Raw genomic sequence first — 20,949 nt, 5'->3', positions numbered from 1 at the left:
GGGATGCGTGTGACAATAAAGTGACTAATATCCCCGGGACGTAGTTCACGTTTCTCAACAAGCGCGTATGTGTTTTGGCGCCGACAAAGCTCCTCTAGAATATCCTCTTCATTAGCCTCTAAGATCTCGCAAAAGGAATAAGTTTTGACGTATCACGATTTATTGGCGCAACGTATCGTCTCTCTCTCTCGCTCTGGGCCTGCCATATGTCGTACCAGCTGTTAAAGGGGAACCGACATACAGGTAGAAAACCCCCGACCCCGAAAACGGTCCCTACAATGGACCGTGTTCAATGTGCGAGATCCATCTCCTTTCAGAAAAAAAAACGTAACAAATAATTTCCACTTGATTCTTTTTTGTCGGAGGTCTTGTATAGTATTACCAGATGCGTAATGGAACGAAATCTGGCTGATAGTGGTCTAATTTACGTTGCGAGAGGGGGAAAAACAGGATCAATTCAACCGTCTTTTCTCGAGAGCAATGATCTAGATTAATATGGTAACATGATTGATTAGAAACATGCCTTAGGGTTGGTAGTGTAGCCTGGATTATTGCTAATCCATTGATACGGTTTTGTGTGAAAAATAAGCTAACCTTAGGCATTAAATGGTGTTCTTTGAGCAAAAATTAAGCTGTAATTGTAAAAAAATATTTATAGAATCTGTATATTTATTTGGATTAGTCCGTATGGTCCTCAGAATTAAAATGAAATATTGATAGATACTAAAAAGCTAATAAAAAGTAATAATTAACAAACATCATTTATACTAATGTAACTAAATATATATTATAAATAATTGCAATGATAAAACAATTAAACAGACGAAGAATATTAAATAAATTACGCATTTAAGAGAATTAGCTTTGCATTTATAGAAACACATGTCTTGGAAAAGGTTTATCAAACTACTATAGAACTTATTTCGACAACTCGTTTTCAAATATGGGGTTGCACTAAAACATCAAATCAACTACTAATCCAACAATGGCAAAACAAAGTTCTTCTATTAATTATCCATGCTAATCCTAACGTAACCAAAGAAAAACTACGCGGTGACCTCGATGGCAAAAGATTTTTCGAAGTTATCCAAGATTTTGCTTAAAACATGAAGTTATGTTGCTAAATCGTAGCAACGTGGAAGCAATACAGCTACTGGACAACACGCAAGATATCAAAAGATTCAAGCGAACCGAACTACACGAAATTGTGCCGTGTATAAATATGTATTCTTAACTTTAGCTTAAGTAGCCTAATTTCATTTTAATTTGGGAAATACATACTGATGTATTAATTCCGTAAACGCCTTGCTTGTATATTAATGCAAGTATAACATATACAATGATAACGTATAAATTACATTTCCAGTGCGAAGAAAAATATTTCTTCAGAAACAATGACATGACAAAAAAACTTAAGGTTTTTTAAACGAGTAAAATACTACAAAAGTAATTAAAAAGATATAATTAAATTATAAAATTAGTGAGTGCTGAAAAATAACCATAATGTTATATGAATACATCTAAAGAAACCTAATAACCAATCATTTATAACTCGTACTAATATAATTCAATACATAATCTGCAAGAATATATAAATGAACACAATAGTAACAAATTAACAAATTAAAATGCATCATCAGGTATATTAAAATTAAGATAATTAATTAAAGAGTGACAATAATATGTGTAAATAAATAAAAACCAGTAGAACCATTAAAATAATATTAATATGAAAAATAAATTAAATTTCTAGGACTGTGAATTAATATTAAAGAATTTATTTAGTAAATTCAAAGCCGTAGAGTGTTTCCACTATATATTTTTCAGTAATGACAATGCAAAAGCATACTACATAACTTCTTATAAGTAGGTCCTAAAAGAATATAACAAAAAGAACATAATATAATAATAAAACTGATAATTATTATGGAGGATTTAACCTATCATAAATATCTAGATAATACAGATAAAGGAGTGGTAAAACTGCAGCAGAAAGTGAAAAAATATTCAAATAACATATTTGCGTAAAATGTTTATCAAAGAAACTAAAAAGTTTCTATAATAACGAAAATTTACACCCCTTACGAGTCACGAAAATAAAATGTTTAACCCATTACCATAGTACATAAGAAAATTATAGAAACATAAAAATTAATTCAAATATTTTATATTGACCAAATGATTTAACAGAAAAATCCCTCTACAACCAAAAAAAAATAGAAAATTTGAACTAATGAAGACTGTAAAAAAGCAAAAATTAAAGCTAAATTACTGCAATATGTTATTTAAAAATATAATAGTAACTTCAAACTTAACCATATAGTATAATTGACATTATCGGAAGTGATTAAACCTTGAAATTATAAATGCTTTATTGTCTTTTATATCTTAAAGTCTCTTTTTTACCAACGGGGGTTTTTCTACACTGGATCTACTGTTTAAAGTGGGCTCCAAACCACGGTCCTCGGCATTAAGCCTACCCACTGGCGAGTGACCAACTTAGAAACCATCGCAGAAGACATCTTGCAGGCGTGACTGGGATCATTTTCCTTGTCGGATTTTACACTCTTGCCTTGGATAAATACAAATATTAAACAATCACAAACATAAATTTACGACCATGCCCCAGCAGGATTCGAACCCGCAACTATCTCAGCAGTAGGGGGACCGTCCTGTCGCCTTTACCACTGCGCCAACCAAGCCGGCAAATGCTTTATTAAGAGAAGCGAATAATACATATGCATATATTTATAACAGACTAAACAAATAATTCAACAGTGATAAGTATTTTTTAGTTAGAAGAAACATTATCTGCAATTTTAGTGTCTCTTAATTAGAGAATATACGAATTTAGTGTTTGCATTATTGAGAGTTTACGTTATCGAGCGTCTTCTGTAGCATGTTTTGATAAATAAGTACCTAATCCCTAAAACAGTTAGCACATAAAAATATTGTAGAAACTTGGTGATGAAAAGATGAAAATTACGACAACAAAATCACTTAACAGTTGTCATTCTGTTTCAGCCTCAAGCCTGATGACCGGGTCGTACCAGAGCATGAAACCCTGCGCCGTCCTCGTCGGAGAGAACACCCAAATCGTCCCGGCCTCCAAGACGGCGCCATCCGAAACGAACCATTCCACCTCCACCAGACCCAAGCCGACGTCGAACAACGGAGGTAATTCTAACCAACCTATCTATGCACGCAAACGTAGAGATGTTTCTTCTTCGCATGCTCTGTTCAATACTACTTCCGTACCGCATGGTAGCGACTTGCATGGTGGAAATAGGTCTGTCTTGCATGAAGTTCCGTCCACCACGGCCACGCTTGAGGTGTCTGACGTGTTTCTGAGTTCGACTAACGGCGCTGTCGCTGAAGACGAGGTCACTGCCGTTGTCCAAGATGAGAATAATGAAGAGAACACGCCTATCATCGATGATGGTGAACAATTCGTCGAAACCACAACCGATTATGTGTCGGAACTTTATAACGAGTTAATCAATGACGTTGATAGCACCCAGGACTCATCCCTATTTGAGCCAAACAACGAAAAACACCCTGAGGACGAGCAACAACACGATTCTCCCATATTCCTTTACGAGCAAAGTTATTCGGCAGAGAATATCGAGAAAACCTCCAAAGAACTAACGGACGCCAACCTAGTCTCGATATCTTCCGACAATATCGACTTGAAAAACATCCAGATCAACCCAGCCGAAGAATCGCCGGCTAATAGATCAACTGACGATAACTCCACAGAGCCCCACGTAAAAATATTCGAGATACCCCCATCCAAGGACTCTACAGGCACTCCGGGCAGAGTCCTCGTCAATGTCACCATCTCCACTGACCCGGATCCCAGCAATCCCTATCAGACTCACTCGGTGTACGTCCTCTCGGTCTCCGTTCCCACTGACGGCAAGGAACCCGGCGTAAATATCGACAAAAGCGAGACGGCTGCCTTCACCCAGAGAAAGGAGGAGGAGGAGAAGAACCGGGAATCTCCGGTGATCATCGCCGGAGGCGCGTGTGAGTGTGAATGTCCCTGTCTGGACGAACCCTCGAACACCACGTTTGATTACGATTATTACGAGTTGTCCGAGACGAAGAAGTACGGAACTACACCGAGGGAACGTTGGAGGAGCTCGACGATACTGTCGCCCGACGAGGAAACCTCCGAGACCTCTCTAGCGTCAAGCACAGAGGATTGGATAAGTAGATGTTCGGATATAATAACGAAAGCACCGCCTCCGACTATTCTGATATTGGAAGGTAACAGATTTTGATCTGAAACGTTTTTACTAGCCAGCTTAATCGCTACTATCTTTTGACTGTCACCTTCATGCTTAATTGGCTTCAGTTTGTGTAGAAAACAGTAGTTTTATGAACGTATAGTTAAACATCAAGGCTTGCAACTAACTCAGAACATTACAAAGAATAATAGAGAGAAAACTCAATAGGTGTATCTAGAATTATTACATTTAGGTATTGAACGTCGCGAAACATTTATACAAAAATTAACCCTATGAAGTTAAATCTCTATTTTCTCTGTGGAACATTTTTTATCCGACCAATTAGCAGTAGCTTTTGTACGCTTGATTGTTAGGTCTTTTCTGGTATTCATACTGAAGTCTCCATTCCCCACAGGTGCCAGAACGTTTCCCGCTCAATCTTTCCCTCCGGATGGTACCACTTTCTCGCAGATAACCCTCGGGCAACGACTATCCAAGGAGATCCCGCCGTACGGATACTGGAACATGCAGTTCTACCAATCCGAAGCGGCTTACGTCAAATTCGACTACAGTATACCGCGCGGGGCTAGTATCGGCGTGTACGCAAGACGCAACGCCTTGCCCACCCACACCCAGTACCACATCCTGGAGGTGCTCAGCGGATTTAAGGCCAGAACGACACGCGCGTCTCATGTGAGTGATCAAAGTCCAGACGCCCAAGAGAGTATACTGACCGGTGGTCTTGGTTTCCAGTCCTCTGTGAAGAAGGAAGTGACTCATTACATGGAACAAGGCCATTGGTTCTTGTCGTTGTACAACGACGACGGCGACCCGCAGGAGGTGACCTTCGTCGCCGTAGTCGCCGACGACATGACCCAGAACTGCCCGAACGGATGCAGCGGTAAAGGCGAGTGTCTGATGGGGCACTGCCAATGCAACCCCGGCTTCGGTGGCGACGATTGCAGCGAAAGTAAGTGGTAGAGCTTGCTTAGGCATCACTCGTTCTTAATACGCATGCGGCATGTCTTCTTTAACATTCTGTCTTGCTAGGTGTATGTCCGGTACTATGCAGTCAAAGGGGCGAGTACATAAATGGGGAATGCCAGTGCAATCCAGGCTGGAAGGGGAAGGAATGCCAGCTGAGGCATGATGAATGCGAGGTACCAGATTGCAACGGTCATGGGCATTGTGCTAACGGCAAATGCAACTGCATCCGAGGATATAAAGGCAAATTTTGCGAAGAGGGTAAGATTCTCAACCCTCTCTAGTTACTAACATCACTGCTCGGTTTCTTCAAAATCACTTAACAACAGCATCGTTATTAATGTCTGTATAATAACTAATAATGTAACTAATTCTGTATGAAATATTTAAAATTATTAAAACTTACTAGTAAGAGTTCAATATCATATTCTTTAGCTTCAATAAAATAAATTCTGCCCGATTTATAAGTGGTGTTACACTGATTTTTCCACTAATTTTTCTGTCCAATTGTCACAAAAGGTTACAATAATACCCCGTGTTTATTGTGTTATCAGTTTGAAGAGAGTCCACAAGGAAAATTCCTTTTGAATTTCAAAAAATTGTGACTAACACTTTCCTTGACAACCACTGAGAACTAACTCGCTTCAAATTTGAAGAGATCTTAGTTATGTTCTTGTGAAAGTTTTGGTTTTACCGTGGAGAATGCCCCATAAACATATTAAATAACTTAGTACATTCATATATAATTCAGTTCATGAATGCTACTAATTAGTATATAATTAATTGTTGAAAATCAATTATAAGAAAATTTCAAATGAAATAACAGTAAGGAACATTAAATTAATTTTCAAAAATTATTAAACATCAATTCTCAGTTTCTTAACATTAAAAGAAAAACTTATCAGCATTGTTATTAATATCTAACTGCATGCAATAACTTTAAGAAAGAAACTTTACATCAATCACTATGAAATATTTATGATTATTAAAAATAACAGGCTAGGTTATTCAACAAACTCACAAAAAGTACTTCTTTATATTTGTAATTATTGTGTCAAAATTGTGTTAAATTGTATTAGTTGTATTAAAACATACGTTAGAATAGAATTGAATGACAGCCTTAATATAAAGAGAATGAATATTTGGTCACAAAAACTGCAAAAAATCATACTTTAATATAGAAATTTACGTGGTATTATCTAAATTAATTATTTAACCAATTCGTTTTGAAATTTTGAGAATAAACCCTGAAAAATTAATTTACAATCAAATTAGAGAACTACGTATTTACTGAATCGATATCAACAAAATATATCAATGACCTTATTGTAGAAAAACGAGCATTATCCATTTGCAATCAAATTTAAGCTAAAATGAAGAACATTAATGATAGGTCGTTAAAATTAAGAGTGAATTAATTTTCAGGGAATTAAACTCTTTATTTAGTTGTGAATTTCAAAAAAATGTATTCTAGAAATATATTTTCAGGGATTGAGAAAAACCGCCCAACTTTTGCCTGTCAAGAATTATTAAATATTTCTTAACCAGACATTGTAGCATTGAACTATCAACCATTTTCCTTTAAATATTAGCCTCAAATATATTACTTGCAGTTGACCTAGCATCTAACTGATTTATTTTGAGCTTTGGAATCAACATCTTCAATGTTTCAAGAGCAAGAGATACCTGAAAAATCCCTTAAAATTAATTCACAATCCTTATATCAATAACGAGTTCATTTCAAGAACACTATTTTTTATAAATTAAACCAACTATATATTTGCTGAATCGATAATAAATTATTTGAACCGCATTAATTGTCGTTCTTAATATTTATACGATATATAAAAGCAAAAAGTCTTACCGTAATTAATTTAATTGGAATCTTTAATTAGAGACGCTCTCTTCGGCTCGAACACTTTCGGTTCCCATCGTTTCCTACTTTTGAAATATATTATTAACTTCTGTACCTTGGCACGCACGCATCGCCTCGATCGAGTCCCCTTAAAATATTAATATTTATCCAGAAGCTAACGTGTAATCAATTGTCGTGTTGTTCTTTATTTATTGCCGTGTAATTAATACAATATTGTCTGTGTACAGCCGACTGTCCTCATCCGAACTGTTCCGGTCACGGTTATTGCGTCGAGGGCACCTGTATCTGCAAGAAGGGCTGGAAGGGCGCCGATTGCTCTCAGATGGATAAGGACGCCTTGCAGTGTCTTCCGGATTGTTCCGGACACGGTTCGTTTGATTTGGAAACGCAGACCTGCACCTGTGAACCCCGATGGTCCGGAGAGGATTGCTCCAAAGGTACTACCATCAATTTTAAATCACCGAGCACGATTTTTAACCAATTTTCTTTGTTTCGACAGAACTGTGCGACTTGGACTGTGGTAATCACGGCCACTGTGTCTCGGAAGCCTGCCATTGCGATCAAGGATGGTCGGGAGAGTACTGCAACTTGAAACAGTGCGATCCCAGGTGCAACGAACACGGACAATGCAAGAACGGCACCTGTCTGTGCGTGACAGGATGGAATGGAAAACACTGTACCATTGAAGGTTGTCCGAATAGTTGTTCGGCACATGGCCAGTGTCGTTTCAATTCCGACAACGTTTGGGAGTGTCGATGTGACAATGGATGGGACGGTCCTGACTGCAGTCTGTTATTGGAGCAGAATTGCAATGATGGACGAGATAACGATAAAGGTATTTTCCCTTTTTCTTTATCATTTATTCCTTTTTTAAATTTTACAGAATTTCCAGTAAATTTGCCTTCATATATATAAAAATTGTTCCATTTTTTTTATTAATTACATCTTACATTCTATCTTACATGTTTAATACATTGGAAGCATCACGTCAGACAAAAAGCAAAACACATTAGAACCAAAATAAAACAACTATACTGGTTAGTCGGAAGATACTCTCAACTTCATCTAAAATCAAAGAGGTTGATCTATAATACAATTATAAAGCCAATTTGGACATATGGGGTGTAAATATGGGGTTGCACTAAAAATTCAAATTAACTAGTCATACAACGCGGTCAAAACAAGGTTCTTCGATTAATTGGATTTTCCTCCAATAAGTATTGAAATTTTGGAATCTTTGCCCTTGACATAAAAATCGCCGCTTCTATATCTTAGAATCCAAATCAATGACAAGTGTAATGTGATGAAGCATCATCACCGTAAGTTTAGTAGACTTCAGGAGCAGATTTCTTGTAGATATATATAGAATAACTCAATGATGCTATCTATAAAACTATTATTTCATGTAAAGGAATAATAAAAACTATCGAATTTAACAGTTTGGTTACGTTTTTTATACTGAAACTTTGCATTTTCACCAGTAGATATCACTGATTAATATACTTGCTTTTATAACACTTAATATTTACTTTGATATAATATAACTATATATTTACCTCAAATTGTTGTTTATACATAAACTATTAGACAGTAAATTGTCTGCATTATGAAGAAAGTGGCCACAAAAGCCTACACCGAATATTCAACATGAAATTTTCTTTCGTCATAAATTGAATCGACCTAGATAGATATCTCCACCAAATAAAAACGAGAAATCGCAATATATCTATCTATATATATATATATATACGGAAAGGAAAAGAATGAGATTAAAATAAATTCGTCTACACTATCGACGGGCGACACTCCCGTCCTCCATTGTGCGGAGGAAATTGAACTGGGAAACTCTCCCATTATCATTGCTCTAATACGCTTTTTTGTCGTAGATGGTTTAACCGATTGCGAAGACCCGGAATGCTGTTCCAATCCGGGCTGCAAAAGCAGCCAATTGTGCGTCTCCTCGCCGAAACCCATCGATATACTCTTAAGGAAACAACCGCCCGCCATTACAGCCTCGTTTTTCGAACGTATGAAGTTCCTAATCGACGAGGGCAGCCTCCAGAACTACGCCCGCCAAGAGACGTTCAACGAAAGGTAATGATTCTTTTATTTCATCACTTGTTGGTTACCGATGACCCCATATTTCCCCGTCCTCCGGTCCCTTCCCCGCCCCCTGTCTCTCTTAAGGTGTTTTTACAATAAAATGTTTATATATATGTACCTTGCAAACGATTAATAATAGTTGCTTTGTTGTGCCCCAGTCGAACATATATCCTATTGTTGTCTAACATCTTTTAACAGTATCTTTTTTATACATTCTCTCTCACTTCGCGAGTTTTGTGTGTTCTGTCTGTTGTCGAGTCGATTTTTTTGTGTTATTTTGAATAAAAGAGCAGAATAGAACAATATTCGGTACAAAAGCGCAGCTCTAACACCATTAGAAGCATCAATACTAGTATATTTATCATGTCAAATTGGTTTATTGAATTATTTCTCTATAGCTCGAGAATTGAAAATGTTTATCATCTTCCATCAACGGATATAGGGAACAACAGAAACACCGAGACCGAGATATCGTTAAAATATTTAAAAATAATCGACTTTTTTATATATATTCATCTTTTTAAGCGCTGTGAATTAATTTTGAAGGTCCTTTTTGTAGATTAATGGTTTCTAGATAGTGAAAAGAATGTGTTCAATATTATTTTCCAAGTACTGTCAATTTTTACCCTATTTTCCCACTTATTTCAAAATCAGAACCAGCCTGAACCAGTACAAGTGAATAATGAGAAGCTATTATCTGTTTAGTACATCTAATAAACTAGGCCTATCTATTAACTATTTGACAGAGCACTGTCATGCTGTACGTTGTTACATTTCTGTTTGTATAATCATCATTCTTATTTAAATTCCCTAGTATATATAAACAAAAAAATTGATTGACAAGATTTGATATATACTTTCAATCCACCATTGTGAACATCTTTGTATTTACAGCAGGAAATGTAAAACTTTTAACAAATTATGTCTGCTGTTTATAACAACTTGTTTCAACATGGTTTCGAAATAGACATCAACTTTGAACTTCCCTCTCTTGAGTAATCTTTTGAAGCCTGCAAACAGCGTTTAGTCACTAAATGTCAGACCTGGACTATACACTAGATTATAAGACAATTCGTTCAATTTTAGCATCATTTTGACTGATTACTAATACGTTACATTGCTTTTTAACAAAGGTTGTTTCACTAAAAGCACTGTAATTCTTAAACTAGCTAAGTCTGAGCTAGCTTTCTAGGTTTGAGTAATTATAATACGCCATGAATCATAAATCCTTCAAACTTAAATCACCGTTTTAATCATTATTAGTCAAACCCTACAAAGAAATCTAACAATTTTTAAGAAATGTAATTTTTGTGCCTTGTTTTGTTGAAATTCTCATATTTTTGATTGAAAATCTCATATAAATTAAATCTAAACTAGATTAATTAATATAATTTTGAGTTATTGATGTACTGGAATCTTCACGTTAATACAACACTTAATTGTATCACTATTAATGAGAAAGAACGAATGAGAATGAATTATTATTATCTGATGGGCGTGATTTTAACGAATTGGCTTTTGTTTTATTCCTGCTGCTCAGCGTATTTTGGAATCACTTCAACACGAGGTAAGAACCAGCTGCCAAGAGCCGAACAGCACCATGACAGTAGATTGATTCAGTAGAAACAATTGATTTGCATCCGTCACTAGATTTTTGAATTTTACTGTTACCGTTCTGTTTCGTTTCGATTTTTCGTACAGTTTTTTACCCACTGTGATTGTGTCTTTTGATTTTCGCTTTGTATGTTTACCGATAGTGTGAAGTTAGCTTTTAGTCCGTTTGTTTGCACCGATGATATCTTAGATATTTGCCTTTTTATCACCACGATGATATCTAACGATGAGTTTTTACAGTCGCTCAGCGGTGGTTCGAGGACGCGTGGTTACCCAGATGGGTATCGGACTGATGGGAGTCAGGGTGAGCACCAGCAATCCGCGGGAAGGATTCACGCTGACCAGGGATGACGGTTGGTTCGACCTGCTGGTGAACGGTGGCGGGGCAGTGACCCTACAATTCGGAAGATCGCCGTTCGGGCCTCAGAGTTACATAGTTTACGTGCCCTGGAACGAAGTTGTCATCATCGACAACGTGGTAATGACTTTGGGCGAAGACAAGATGCTAGCAGTCATACCGCAACCGTGCTCCACTCACAGCTACGACACCATGAAACCGGTGGTACTCGCAACATGGAAACACGGCTTCCAAGGCGCCTGTCCCGACAAGAGCGCCATCCTCACCGAATCCCAGGTGGTGCAGGAGAGTCTTGGGATACCCGGTACCGGCCTACATCTGGTCTATCATAGTTCCCGAGCGGCCGGATATCTGTCGACCATCCAGCTCCAACTAACCCCCGATATCATACCGCCGACGTTGAAACTCATCCATCTGCGGATCACCATCGAGGGTATTCTGTTCGAGAAGGTGTTCGAGGCCGATCCCCATATCAAGTTTACCTACGCCTGGAACAGACTGAACGTCTACAGGCAACGGGTATACGGAGTCACCACCGCCATAGTTAAGGTGGGTTATCAATACAGCGACTGCAAGGACACCATCTGGGACGTGCAGACCACCAAGCTCAGCGGTCACGACATGAGTATCTCCGATGTCGGAGGCTGGAACCTGGACATCCATCATCGATACAATTTCCATGAAGGTAACATCATTTTATCATCACCACAAATATCTTATTACACTGAATCTTATTTTCCAGGTATTCTACAGAAAGGTGACGGCTCCAATATTTACCTCAAGCATAAACCCCGAGTTATTTTAACCACCATGGGTGACGGCCATCAAAGACCACTGGACTGCATGGACTGTGAAGGTCAGGCGTCCAGGCAACGCCTCCTAGCACCAGTAGCACTGGCCAGTGACCGAGATGGTGCCTTATTCGTCGGTGATTTCAACCTAATTCGCAAAATACAAACGGATGGAATAGTCCGTACCGTAGTTCGACTGAAGTAAGTTCAATATTCACTAAGTTTAGATCAGCACTAATGGCGCCCGTTCTTTTTTTCAGTGCTACCCGAGTTTCATACCGCTATCATATGACCCTGAGCCCGATGGACGGAACCCTCTATATATCGGATCCCGAGTCTCACCAGATAATCAAAGTCCGTAGTACTGACGACTTCTCCGACCCCGATCACAACTGGGAGACCGTGGTGGGGTCTGGAGAGCGATGCCTGCCTGGGGACGAGGCGCATTGCGGCGATGGAGCCCTTGCCAGAGACGCCAAACTGGCCTATCCGAAAGGAGTTGCTGTCTCCAACGATAACGTCCTATATTTTGCCGACGGTACTAACATCAGGATGGTGGACCGTGATGGTATAGTCACCACCGTCATCGGTAACCACATGCACAAGTCTCACTGGAAACCGTTGCCCTGTGAGGGTACCCTGAACCTCGAGGAGGTTCACCTACGTTGGCCTACGGAACTGGCTATCAACCCCCTGGACAATACTCTTCACATCATCGACGATCACATGATTCTTCAGCTGACATTGGACGGGCGAGTGAAAGTTGTGGCAGGAAGGCCATTACACTGCGCTTCTCCTCTATTGGGCTACGACGTAGAACTAGCCACTCACGCGACCTTAGTCATGCCCCAGAGCATAGCGTTCAGTTCGGCGGGTGATCTCTATGTGGCCGAGAGCGATTCCCAGAGGATAAACCGGGTCCGCGTTATCGGAACCGACGGGAAAATATCTTCCTACGCCGGAGCAGAGTCGAAATGCAACTGTCTCGATCGTGGATGTGACTGTTTCGAGGCTGATCACTACCTGGCGTCGAACTCGAAGTTCAATACCATCTCGGCGGTGACGGTCAGTCCAGACGGTCACGTTCACATCGGCGATCAGGCTAATTACAGAATCAGGTCGGTGATGGCCAGTATCCCGGACTCCAGCATGTCAAGAGAGTACGAAATATACTCGCCCGAGACCCAGGAGATTTATATCTTCAACAGGTTCGGACAGCACATCGCCACCAAGAATATATTGACAGGGGAAACGAGTTATGTCTTCACCTATAACGTGAACACCAGCAATGGTAAACTGAGCACCGTCACTGACGCCGCTGGTAACAAAGTATTCCTTCTCCGCGACTACTCCAGTCAGGTGAACTCGATCGAGAACACGAAAGGTCAAAAATGTCGACTGAGGATGTCCAGGATGCGGATGCTGCACGAACTGAGTACACCCGATAATTACAACGTCACTTTCGACTATCACGGACCTACGGGACTCTTGAAAACGAAAATCGATAGTAGCGGAAGGAGTTACGTGTACAACTATGATGAGTTTGGTCGATTGACCTCTGCCGTTACACCTACAGGGAAAGTAATCAACCTCTCCTTTGATCTGAGCGTCAAAGGTGCCACAGTTAAGGTTAACGAAAACGGTGATCGTCATATCTCCATGCTGATCAAAGGTCCCAGCGTCTCGACCAAGATCGACGACACCGAACACAAAATAATCCTGTTCCCCGACGGTGGAGTCACCAGTTTATCGTCGTGGTCCCACAGTACCACCACAGACACCGTTCCTTACAACGTACTAGCCGATAAAGATCCCCTCCTGGGCGAGAGCTACCCGATCCCAGCCAAACAACGCATCGAAATCGGCGGAGACTTGGCGAACAGGTTCGAGTGGAGATACTACGTCCGACCAAATCAGAACGCGAAAGGAAACAAGAACATTCCCAGGGCGATATCGAAAGTCGGTAAGAAACTGCGGGTGAACGGGGAGAACATCCTCACCATGGAGTACGACCGGGAGACTGCGTCGGTGAGCGTATTCATGGACGACAAGATGGAATTGCTGAACGTGTCCTACGATAGCTCGTCGAGACCTATCCGTTTTGGGCCGAGAAATGGCGTATACGCCGAGGTGGAGTTGAAATATGACAGATTCAGTCGGTTGAGCAGCTGGAAGTGGGGCCAGCTCAGCGAGAGTTATGGGTTCGACAGGGCCGGTCGTTTGTATGAAATCAAATATGCTGATGGGTCGGCGTTACAATATGCCTTCAAGGATATGTTCAGTAGTTTGGTAAGTTAAACTCAAAAATATATTCAGAAACATCATAACTAATCACAACTTTTTATTACAGCCTCTGAAGGTAACCACACCTCGAGGATCAGACTACCTCCTCCAATACGACGATTCCGGAGCTCTACAGTCCCTGACAACACCCAGAGGGCACATCCACACCTTCTCCCTACAAACGTCACTAGGTTTCTTCAAGTACCAGTACTTCTCACCAATGAACCGACATCCTTACGAGATAATGTACAATGACGACGGTCAGATCCTCTCGAAAATATTCCCTCACCAATCCGCGCGTGTCTCCTACGTGTACGACACGTCGGGAAGACTGGAAACCACGCTAGCAGGAATGAGCTCGACCCATTACACCTATCACGACGTGCTCGGCTTGATCAAGAACATCGAGATCATCGAGCCCAACTTCGAGCTCAAGCAGGACTTCAAGTATCACGCAGGCGTCCTCAAGGACGAACGGCTGAAGTTCAATGTTAAAAGCGGCCTGGACAACGCTCACTACAAGTACCAGTACGACGGAAACGCCCGACTGTCCAGCATCGATGTGGACATCAACGGGAAAGAGTTGCCCCAACTGAGACTGAAGTACAACCAGAACTTGGGTGTGTTGGAGAACATCAGCGACCTCAGAATCTACAGGAACACGTTTAATAGATCCGTAATGCAGGACACCAGCAAACAGTTCTTCAGCATCACCGATTATGACGATCACGGTAGGCTGAAGTCGATTCTCATCAACGTCAAGTCGTTCGACGTCTTCCGGCTGGAGCTGGAATACGATATCAGGAACAGGATCAAGCAGCAGAAGATTCTGGTCGGACGTACTCAGTTTATGGACAGGATCCTGTATAATTCCGATGGTCATGTGCTGGAGGTTCTGGGAACCAGTAACTGGAAATACGTGTACGACGAAAACGGTAACATTCAGTCCATCATCAAGGAGAATGAGAAGGTGACTCTTGGTTATGATAGCGGAGATCGGGTTGTACAATACGGAGACGTCGAGTTCAACAGCTACGACAATTGTGGTTTTGTGGTAAGAAGAGGAGAGCAGAAATACCGATTCAATCCCAAGGGACAACTGACGCACGTTTTCGAGCGAGACAAGTTCCAAGCCTGGTACTACTACGACGATAAAAACCGACTGGTGGCTTGGAACGACGACAAGGGCAACGTGACCCAGTACTTCTACTCCAACCCAACCACACCCGACCTGATCACTCACCTGCACTTCCCTAAGAGCGGACGTACCTTCAGGTTCTTATACGACACCAGAGACGTGCTCATCACCGTCGAAACCCTGGAACAACGATTCTACGTCGCTTCCGATCAGAACGGTTCACCGCTCGCCCTGTTCGACAGCAACGGCAATCTCATCAAGGAAATCAGACGCACCCCCTTCGGCAACATCATCCTCGACAGCAATCCGGACTTCTACCTGCCGGTTGATTTCCATGGCGGGATCTACGACCCCAATACCAAGCTGGTGTACATCAACAAGCGTTTCTACGACCCAGTGGTGGGACAATGGGTCACGCCCTCTTGGGAAAAATTGGCGTCCAAACTGACAACCCCCACGGATATATTCATATATCGCTTCCTGAATAATGATCCCATCAACGCGAAACTGACCACCAACTACATGACCGACCTGAGGAGTTGGTTGGAGTTGTACGGGTACGATATCAGCAAGATGCTGGGCTCCGAGTATATCGGAAAGATGATCTACAAGCCCCAGGCTACGGTGACGTCGCCTCAGTTGGCTCCGGACTTCGGAATAATGTCCGGGCTTCAGTGCATCGTTGATAAGGTAAGGAAACTGCGGTTTCGTGATTTGACACGTTATTTTATTTGTCGTTTTGTTCCAGATTAACGAAAGATTCACGGACATAAGCTTCGTGCCGAAACCCTTACTGAAAAAGGAACCGAAAACTCGCAATCTCCTGCCTCGGGTAGCCTACAGGAAGTCGGTGTTCGGGGAGGGTGTCCTCCTCTCGAAGGTCGGTACCAGAGCGCTGGTGAGCGTGGTGGATGGTGTTAACGGGGTCGTTCAGGATGTGGTCACTTCCGTTTTCAATAACTCGTACTTCCTGAACCTCCAGTTCAGTATCCACGACCAGGACTACTTCTATTTTGTCAAGGATAACGTGCTGAAGATACGTGATGACTTGGAGGAGTTGAGGAGGCTGGGTGGTATGTTTAACGTGTCCACGCACGAGGTCACCGAGCACGGCTCCTCCACGCCCATCAAGGAACTCAGGCTTCATAATCCGGACGCGGTGGTGATAATAAAGTACGGCGCCGATCCTAAACAGGAGACCCACAAGATCCTGAGACACGCGCACAAGAGGGCCATCGAGCGGGCTTGGGAGATCGAGAAGCAACTCATCGCCGCCGGATTCCAGGGTCGCGGCGACTGGACCGAGGAGGAAATGGAGGAGCTGGTCTCGCACGGCGACGTGGACGGTTACGACGGCGTCGACATCCACAGCATCCACAAGTACCCCCAGCTGGCCGACGACCCGGGCAACGTGGCATTCCTCCGGGACTCCAAAAGGAAACGAAGAAAGAGCGGCACCCGCAGAAGCCGGACGCACCGACACGAATCTTAATCCCCCATAAGTGATACCATATAAGAGAAATTTATTTTTTATGTGCCATAAGTCATATACAAGCCTAGTCGCGCGAGAACCTAGATGAGACCTGCTATTTTTCAACCGGGAACCGTCGTCGTCGCGCAAACATCGGTCTCGTCGCCGTCATATTCCTAAATCACGTCAAACTCACACTCCATAAAAGCAATCAAAAAAATGGCCTACGGATTCAAACAAGACATGACAAAAGAACCTACACCATATTGATTTCTTACAGGGTAGTCTATGTACACTTAAAAGGTCGCTGTTTAATCATTTAGTCCGGGAGATGACTTCTGTAGTTTATCCTCTGAATATATATATAAATATAGTTAAGGCAATACAAGCGTATTTGTACATAACAGAGCTTTTTTTATATGGACATACTTAAAGAAAAATACTTAGAAAAACGCTACGATGGATAACCCATATAATAATGGATCAAATTTGTGTCGGTATGATACAATCACGGGCGATATGACACCTGACTGATGTATGAATAATTAACGACACTGAACGTAGAGGAGAGTGTTTACACAAAAACCATGTTGAACCCAATTATTTCCTACTTTCAATAACTAGTTCCTTACCAGACGTGTTTTTGTAAAACTTCAACATGTTCTTCGTTTAAACACGACGTCCTCGAAATAATTCCAATCATATAGGTTTAGATGTTGTATATATTATGATTTATGATTTTTTTTATAAATATATATATATAATGTAATGATGCTTATGTCTCCACTATGTAGAAACGATCGATTCTTTGCCTATACAGACTCTCTCAAAACGTGTATCATTAGAATAGCGTGTATAGAAGTGGTCCAGTTTGATTTCCTCAAACGAATTTTTTACATCATGTAGATATATCCTATTTAATCAAATATCGAGCAATAATGTGCTGTTATTCTGTTACTGTTTTCGTGTTTGGACATTTCACCAGAACGAAGATTCTAGTCGACGCTGCTCTCTTTCTCTCTCTCTCTCTCTCTGTATATTCGATTCTGTTTCGAAATACTCCTAGGTACTTAGGTACTGCTGTTGTAATGATATGGATAATCCGATTTGGTTCTATGATTTATATAAATAAATATATATAGAGATTTACGAAACTAATAAAAGAAGAAACAAAGTGGTTAGGCAAAAAGCGAAACATTGAAACAAGCCAAATGTGGTATAGTGATATTTTTTCAAAAAAAAGATATGTGAAAAATTAAATTTAATATTTGTGACTATGAAAACTCAAAAGCAATACGTCTCGCAAAGTTGATTTTTTTTGCGATTGAATTTAGGATGGATGGGAGCGATCCGGGAACCTCCTGCGGTCGCCTCCAGGATGGTATATGTAAAATTGAAATGAATCAAGGATAGACCATAATATTCATCAAATAATATTTTATCTATGTATATATTTCATTGTGTATATTGTTTTTATATGTAAATATATTTTGTTTAATTCGGTAATATAATCGTTTACTAAATGATGTTCGTTTATTTTCCTACACCCTCCCCCTTTTTTTTCCATCAACAACACCATCCTAACTGTGCTAAATTATATTATTATTTAATAACATATTTTTATCGTCTTTGGTCAATGACAAGCATAAGCGATATTAATTGATGAAGTAGCGAAGGCGAAAATCCTCCACCAAAACATCATAATTAGTTTTGTTATTTAATAGATGTACCAAATTTAAAATATTACCTAATTCACTTACCTTGAATACACTTAGAATAAAATAACATTGTGTATATGTTAACAATTTTCGATATTTCCTATACAGCAGGAAATAAAATAACTTCATTTAAATCTCATTAGATTTCGCTTCTGACAAGCCTTAACAAAATACTAGATGATAATTTGGCGAAGGGGAAATCCTTCACCAAAATATCTTAATTATTTTTACCAAATTAAAAAATGAAGCATTATTGAAATACGACTTTGAATATATTTAAAATAAAAAATTATTGTAAATAGATTACAGGTTTTTAATATTTGATGAGTTAATGTTCTAAATATTGCTCTCTCGTATTTTAAATGAAGTTATAACGAAAGTGTAAATAATAAGTTTCCATTAACAGGTTTCAAGTAGTTAGAATTCGATAGAAAGAGACGTTTTCTTCTTCTCCTCTCCACTTTTCCTCTACCTCCAGCCTAGGACTAGGACAACTAATAAAGTTATCTAATTATATATTTTTATCGTCTCTAATGACTTACCAAATGCATTTAAATATCATTAAATTTCGCTAAAATAACAATGACATCATAAACGATATTAGTTAATGAATTGGCAAAGGAACAAATCATCCACCAAAACATCACAATTATTTTTACTTACTTATCTTACACAATTAATTTAATACATGAACCAAATTAGAAATGAAATAATACCTATTACGTTGAATATACTTACAATAAATAATATTGTAAGGAAACTACCAATTTTCAATTATTTATATGTAATAGGAAATAAAATTTGTATATTAGAAACTTCCATATTCTGCTCTCGACTATTTTAAATAATCTTATAATGAAAATATAAATAATAAGCTGCCAAAAATAATTTTTTAATGGATATAATTCAACAGAAAAGGGACGAAATAAATGGCTTTTATTTTTTTACCCCTTTTACTCTACCACCATTCAAACCACGTCAAATTATAATATTATCTAAATATATATTTTTACCGTCGCCGATAACTTATCAAGTAGATTTAAATCTCATTAAATTTCCTTGCTATAACAGTGACAAACATACAGGTTATCAATTGATGAATTGGCGAAGGCGTGTATTCTTCACCAAAAAAATATTACCCTTATGTCGATGTCTATCGATTATCAATTTTTAACAAAATAAAGATGTTTAAGTACTGTAATCTTCCATATTCTGCTCAGCTATTTCAAATGATGTTTTAATGAATATGTAAATAATAAGCTGCCAAAAATAACTTTTGAGTGATTACAATTCAACAGAAAAAGCGACGGAATGCGAAATGAGGCCAAAATATACAATTTTACATATTCGAATAAGTTGCCATTATTGAATACAGCTTTCTTACATACTTTAAGACACATTAAATCGGTGAAACCAACACGAAAAGTAATTTACCGAATGTTAATTGATAAATTAACGTCTTAAAGAGAACCTGTTGGTCTACCTGGGTAAGTACAAAACGTGATTCGATATTTCTTAATGCTTTTCAGTTTTATAATTGAAAGTAATATAATATTACTTCTTTTTAACCGACTTCAAAAAAGGAGGAGGTTATAAGCTCGGCTGTATATATATTTTTTAATGTATGTTCTCCAATTTCCCCGTCGATTATGGACCGATTTTCATAATTCTTGTTTTATCCAAAAGAGTGTACTTCCGAGGTGGTCCCATCGGAACCACGTTAGGATCTGGTGGGGGGAGGGAGGTAAATCGAGAGAAACCCTCAAATTTCAAAGGCACGTAAAATATTTTCACATATTGTTTATCTAAAATAATCAGATATTGGTGTATAATATTATATTATAGAGACCATCCCAGAAGACATCCAGTCTTCCCCAGTCTGGTTAATGGCGTGACTGGGATGGTTATTTGCAATTACAATCACAAACATAAAGTACCTCCATGCCTCAGCAGGATTCGAGCCCGCGACTATCGCAACAGTAGGGGGACCGTCCTATGACCTTGAGGGGTGCCCCAACGAAGCCGGCTTTAATTCATATTATTTCAGTTAAGAAGAATGTAAACATAATTCTTAAAAACGCTTTCGTTTAGCACGATGAGTTTTATTGACTCTTATAATCATTGTTATCATTAAATGATTAATGATTCATTAATACATAATATTTTTTTAATTATTTTTTTAAATATATTTTAAAATCTCAATTACCAACTAGCGGTTTATCTGGAGTTAATCTACAGTTAACGTGGGCTCCGAACCACGGTCCTCAGCATTAAGCCTACCGACTGGCGAGAAATCATCCTAGAAGACATCCATCTTACCCAGCCTGTTTACTAGCGTGACTGGGATCATTTTCCTTGTCGGATTTTACACACTCTTGCCT

General features: G+C 39.5%; 1 protein-coding gene across 10 annotated transcripts in view; it reads left to right on the top strand.

The window, feature by feature from the left end:
- Nucleotides 1-18,373, top strand: part of Ten-m (teneurin transmembrane protein Ten-m) — a 579,656-nt gene extending 561,283 nt beyond the window's left edge. For 7 of the 10 annotated variants that reach the window (XM_076417519.1, XM_076417513.1, XM_076417517.1 and 4 more), the window contains 11 exons: nucleotides 3,025-4,272; nucleotides 4,648-5,202; nucleotides 5,283-5,477; nucleotides 7,320-7,529; nucleotides 7,592-7,927; nucleotides 8,979-9,186; nucleotides 11,050-11,852; nucleotides 11,910-12,159; nucleotides 12,219-14,247; nucleotides 14,309-16,069; nucleotides 16,128-18,373. In XM_076417519.1, coding sequence (XP_076273634.1) covers nucleotides 3,025-4,272; nucleotides 4,648-5,202; nucleotides 5,283-5,477; nucleotides 7,320-7,529; nucleotides 7,592-7,927; nucleotides 8,979-9,186; nucleotides 11,050-11,852; nucleotides 11,910-12,159; nucleotides 12,219-14,247; nucleotides 14,309-16,069; nucleotides 16,128-16,871 — 8,339 coding nt within the window. In that variant the 3' untranslated portion in view covers nucleotides 16,872-18,373. The remainder of the gene's footprint in view (nucleotides 1-3,024; nucleotides 4,273-4,647; nucleotides 5,203-5,282; nucleotides 5,478-7,319; nucleotides 7,530-7,591; nucleotides 7,928-8,978; nucleotides 9,187-11,049; nucleotides 11,853-11,909; nucleotides 12,160-12,218; nucleotides 14,248-14,308; nucleotides 16,070-16,127) is intronic. The other 3 variants (XM_076417514.1, XM_076417521.1, XM_076417516.1) reach the window with 3 other exon arrangements.
- The last annotated feature ends 2,576 nt before the right edge of the window (nucleotides 18,374-20,949 follow it).

Source organism: Rhynchophorus ferrugineus, unplaced genomic scaffold (genome assembly GCF_030347505.1).
Source record: "Rhynchophorus ferrugineus isolate W39M unplaced genomic scaffold, kcgeb_rfMv2 rfM11, whole genome shotgun sequence".
NCBI lineage: Eukaryota > Metazoa > Arthropoda > Insecta > Coleoptera > Curculionidae > Rhynchophorus > Rhynchophorus ferrugineus.
Note: the sequence above shows the minus strand (reverse complement) of the source record. Positions and strands in the feature narration are given on the sequence as shown.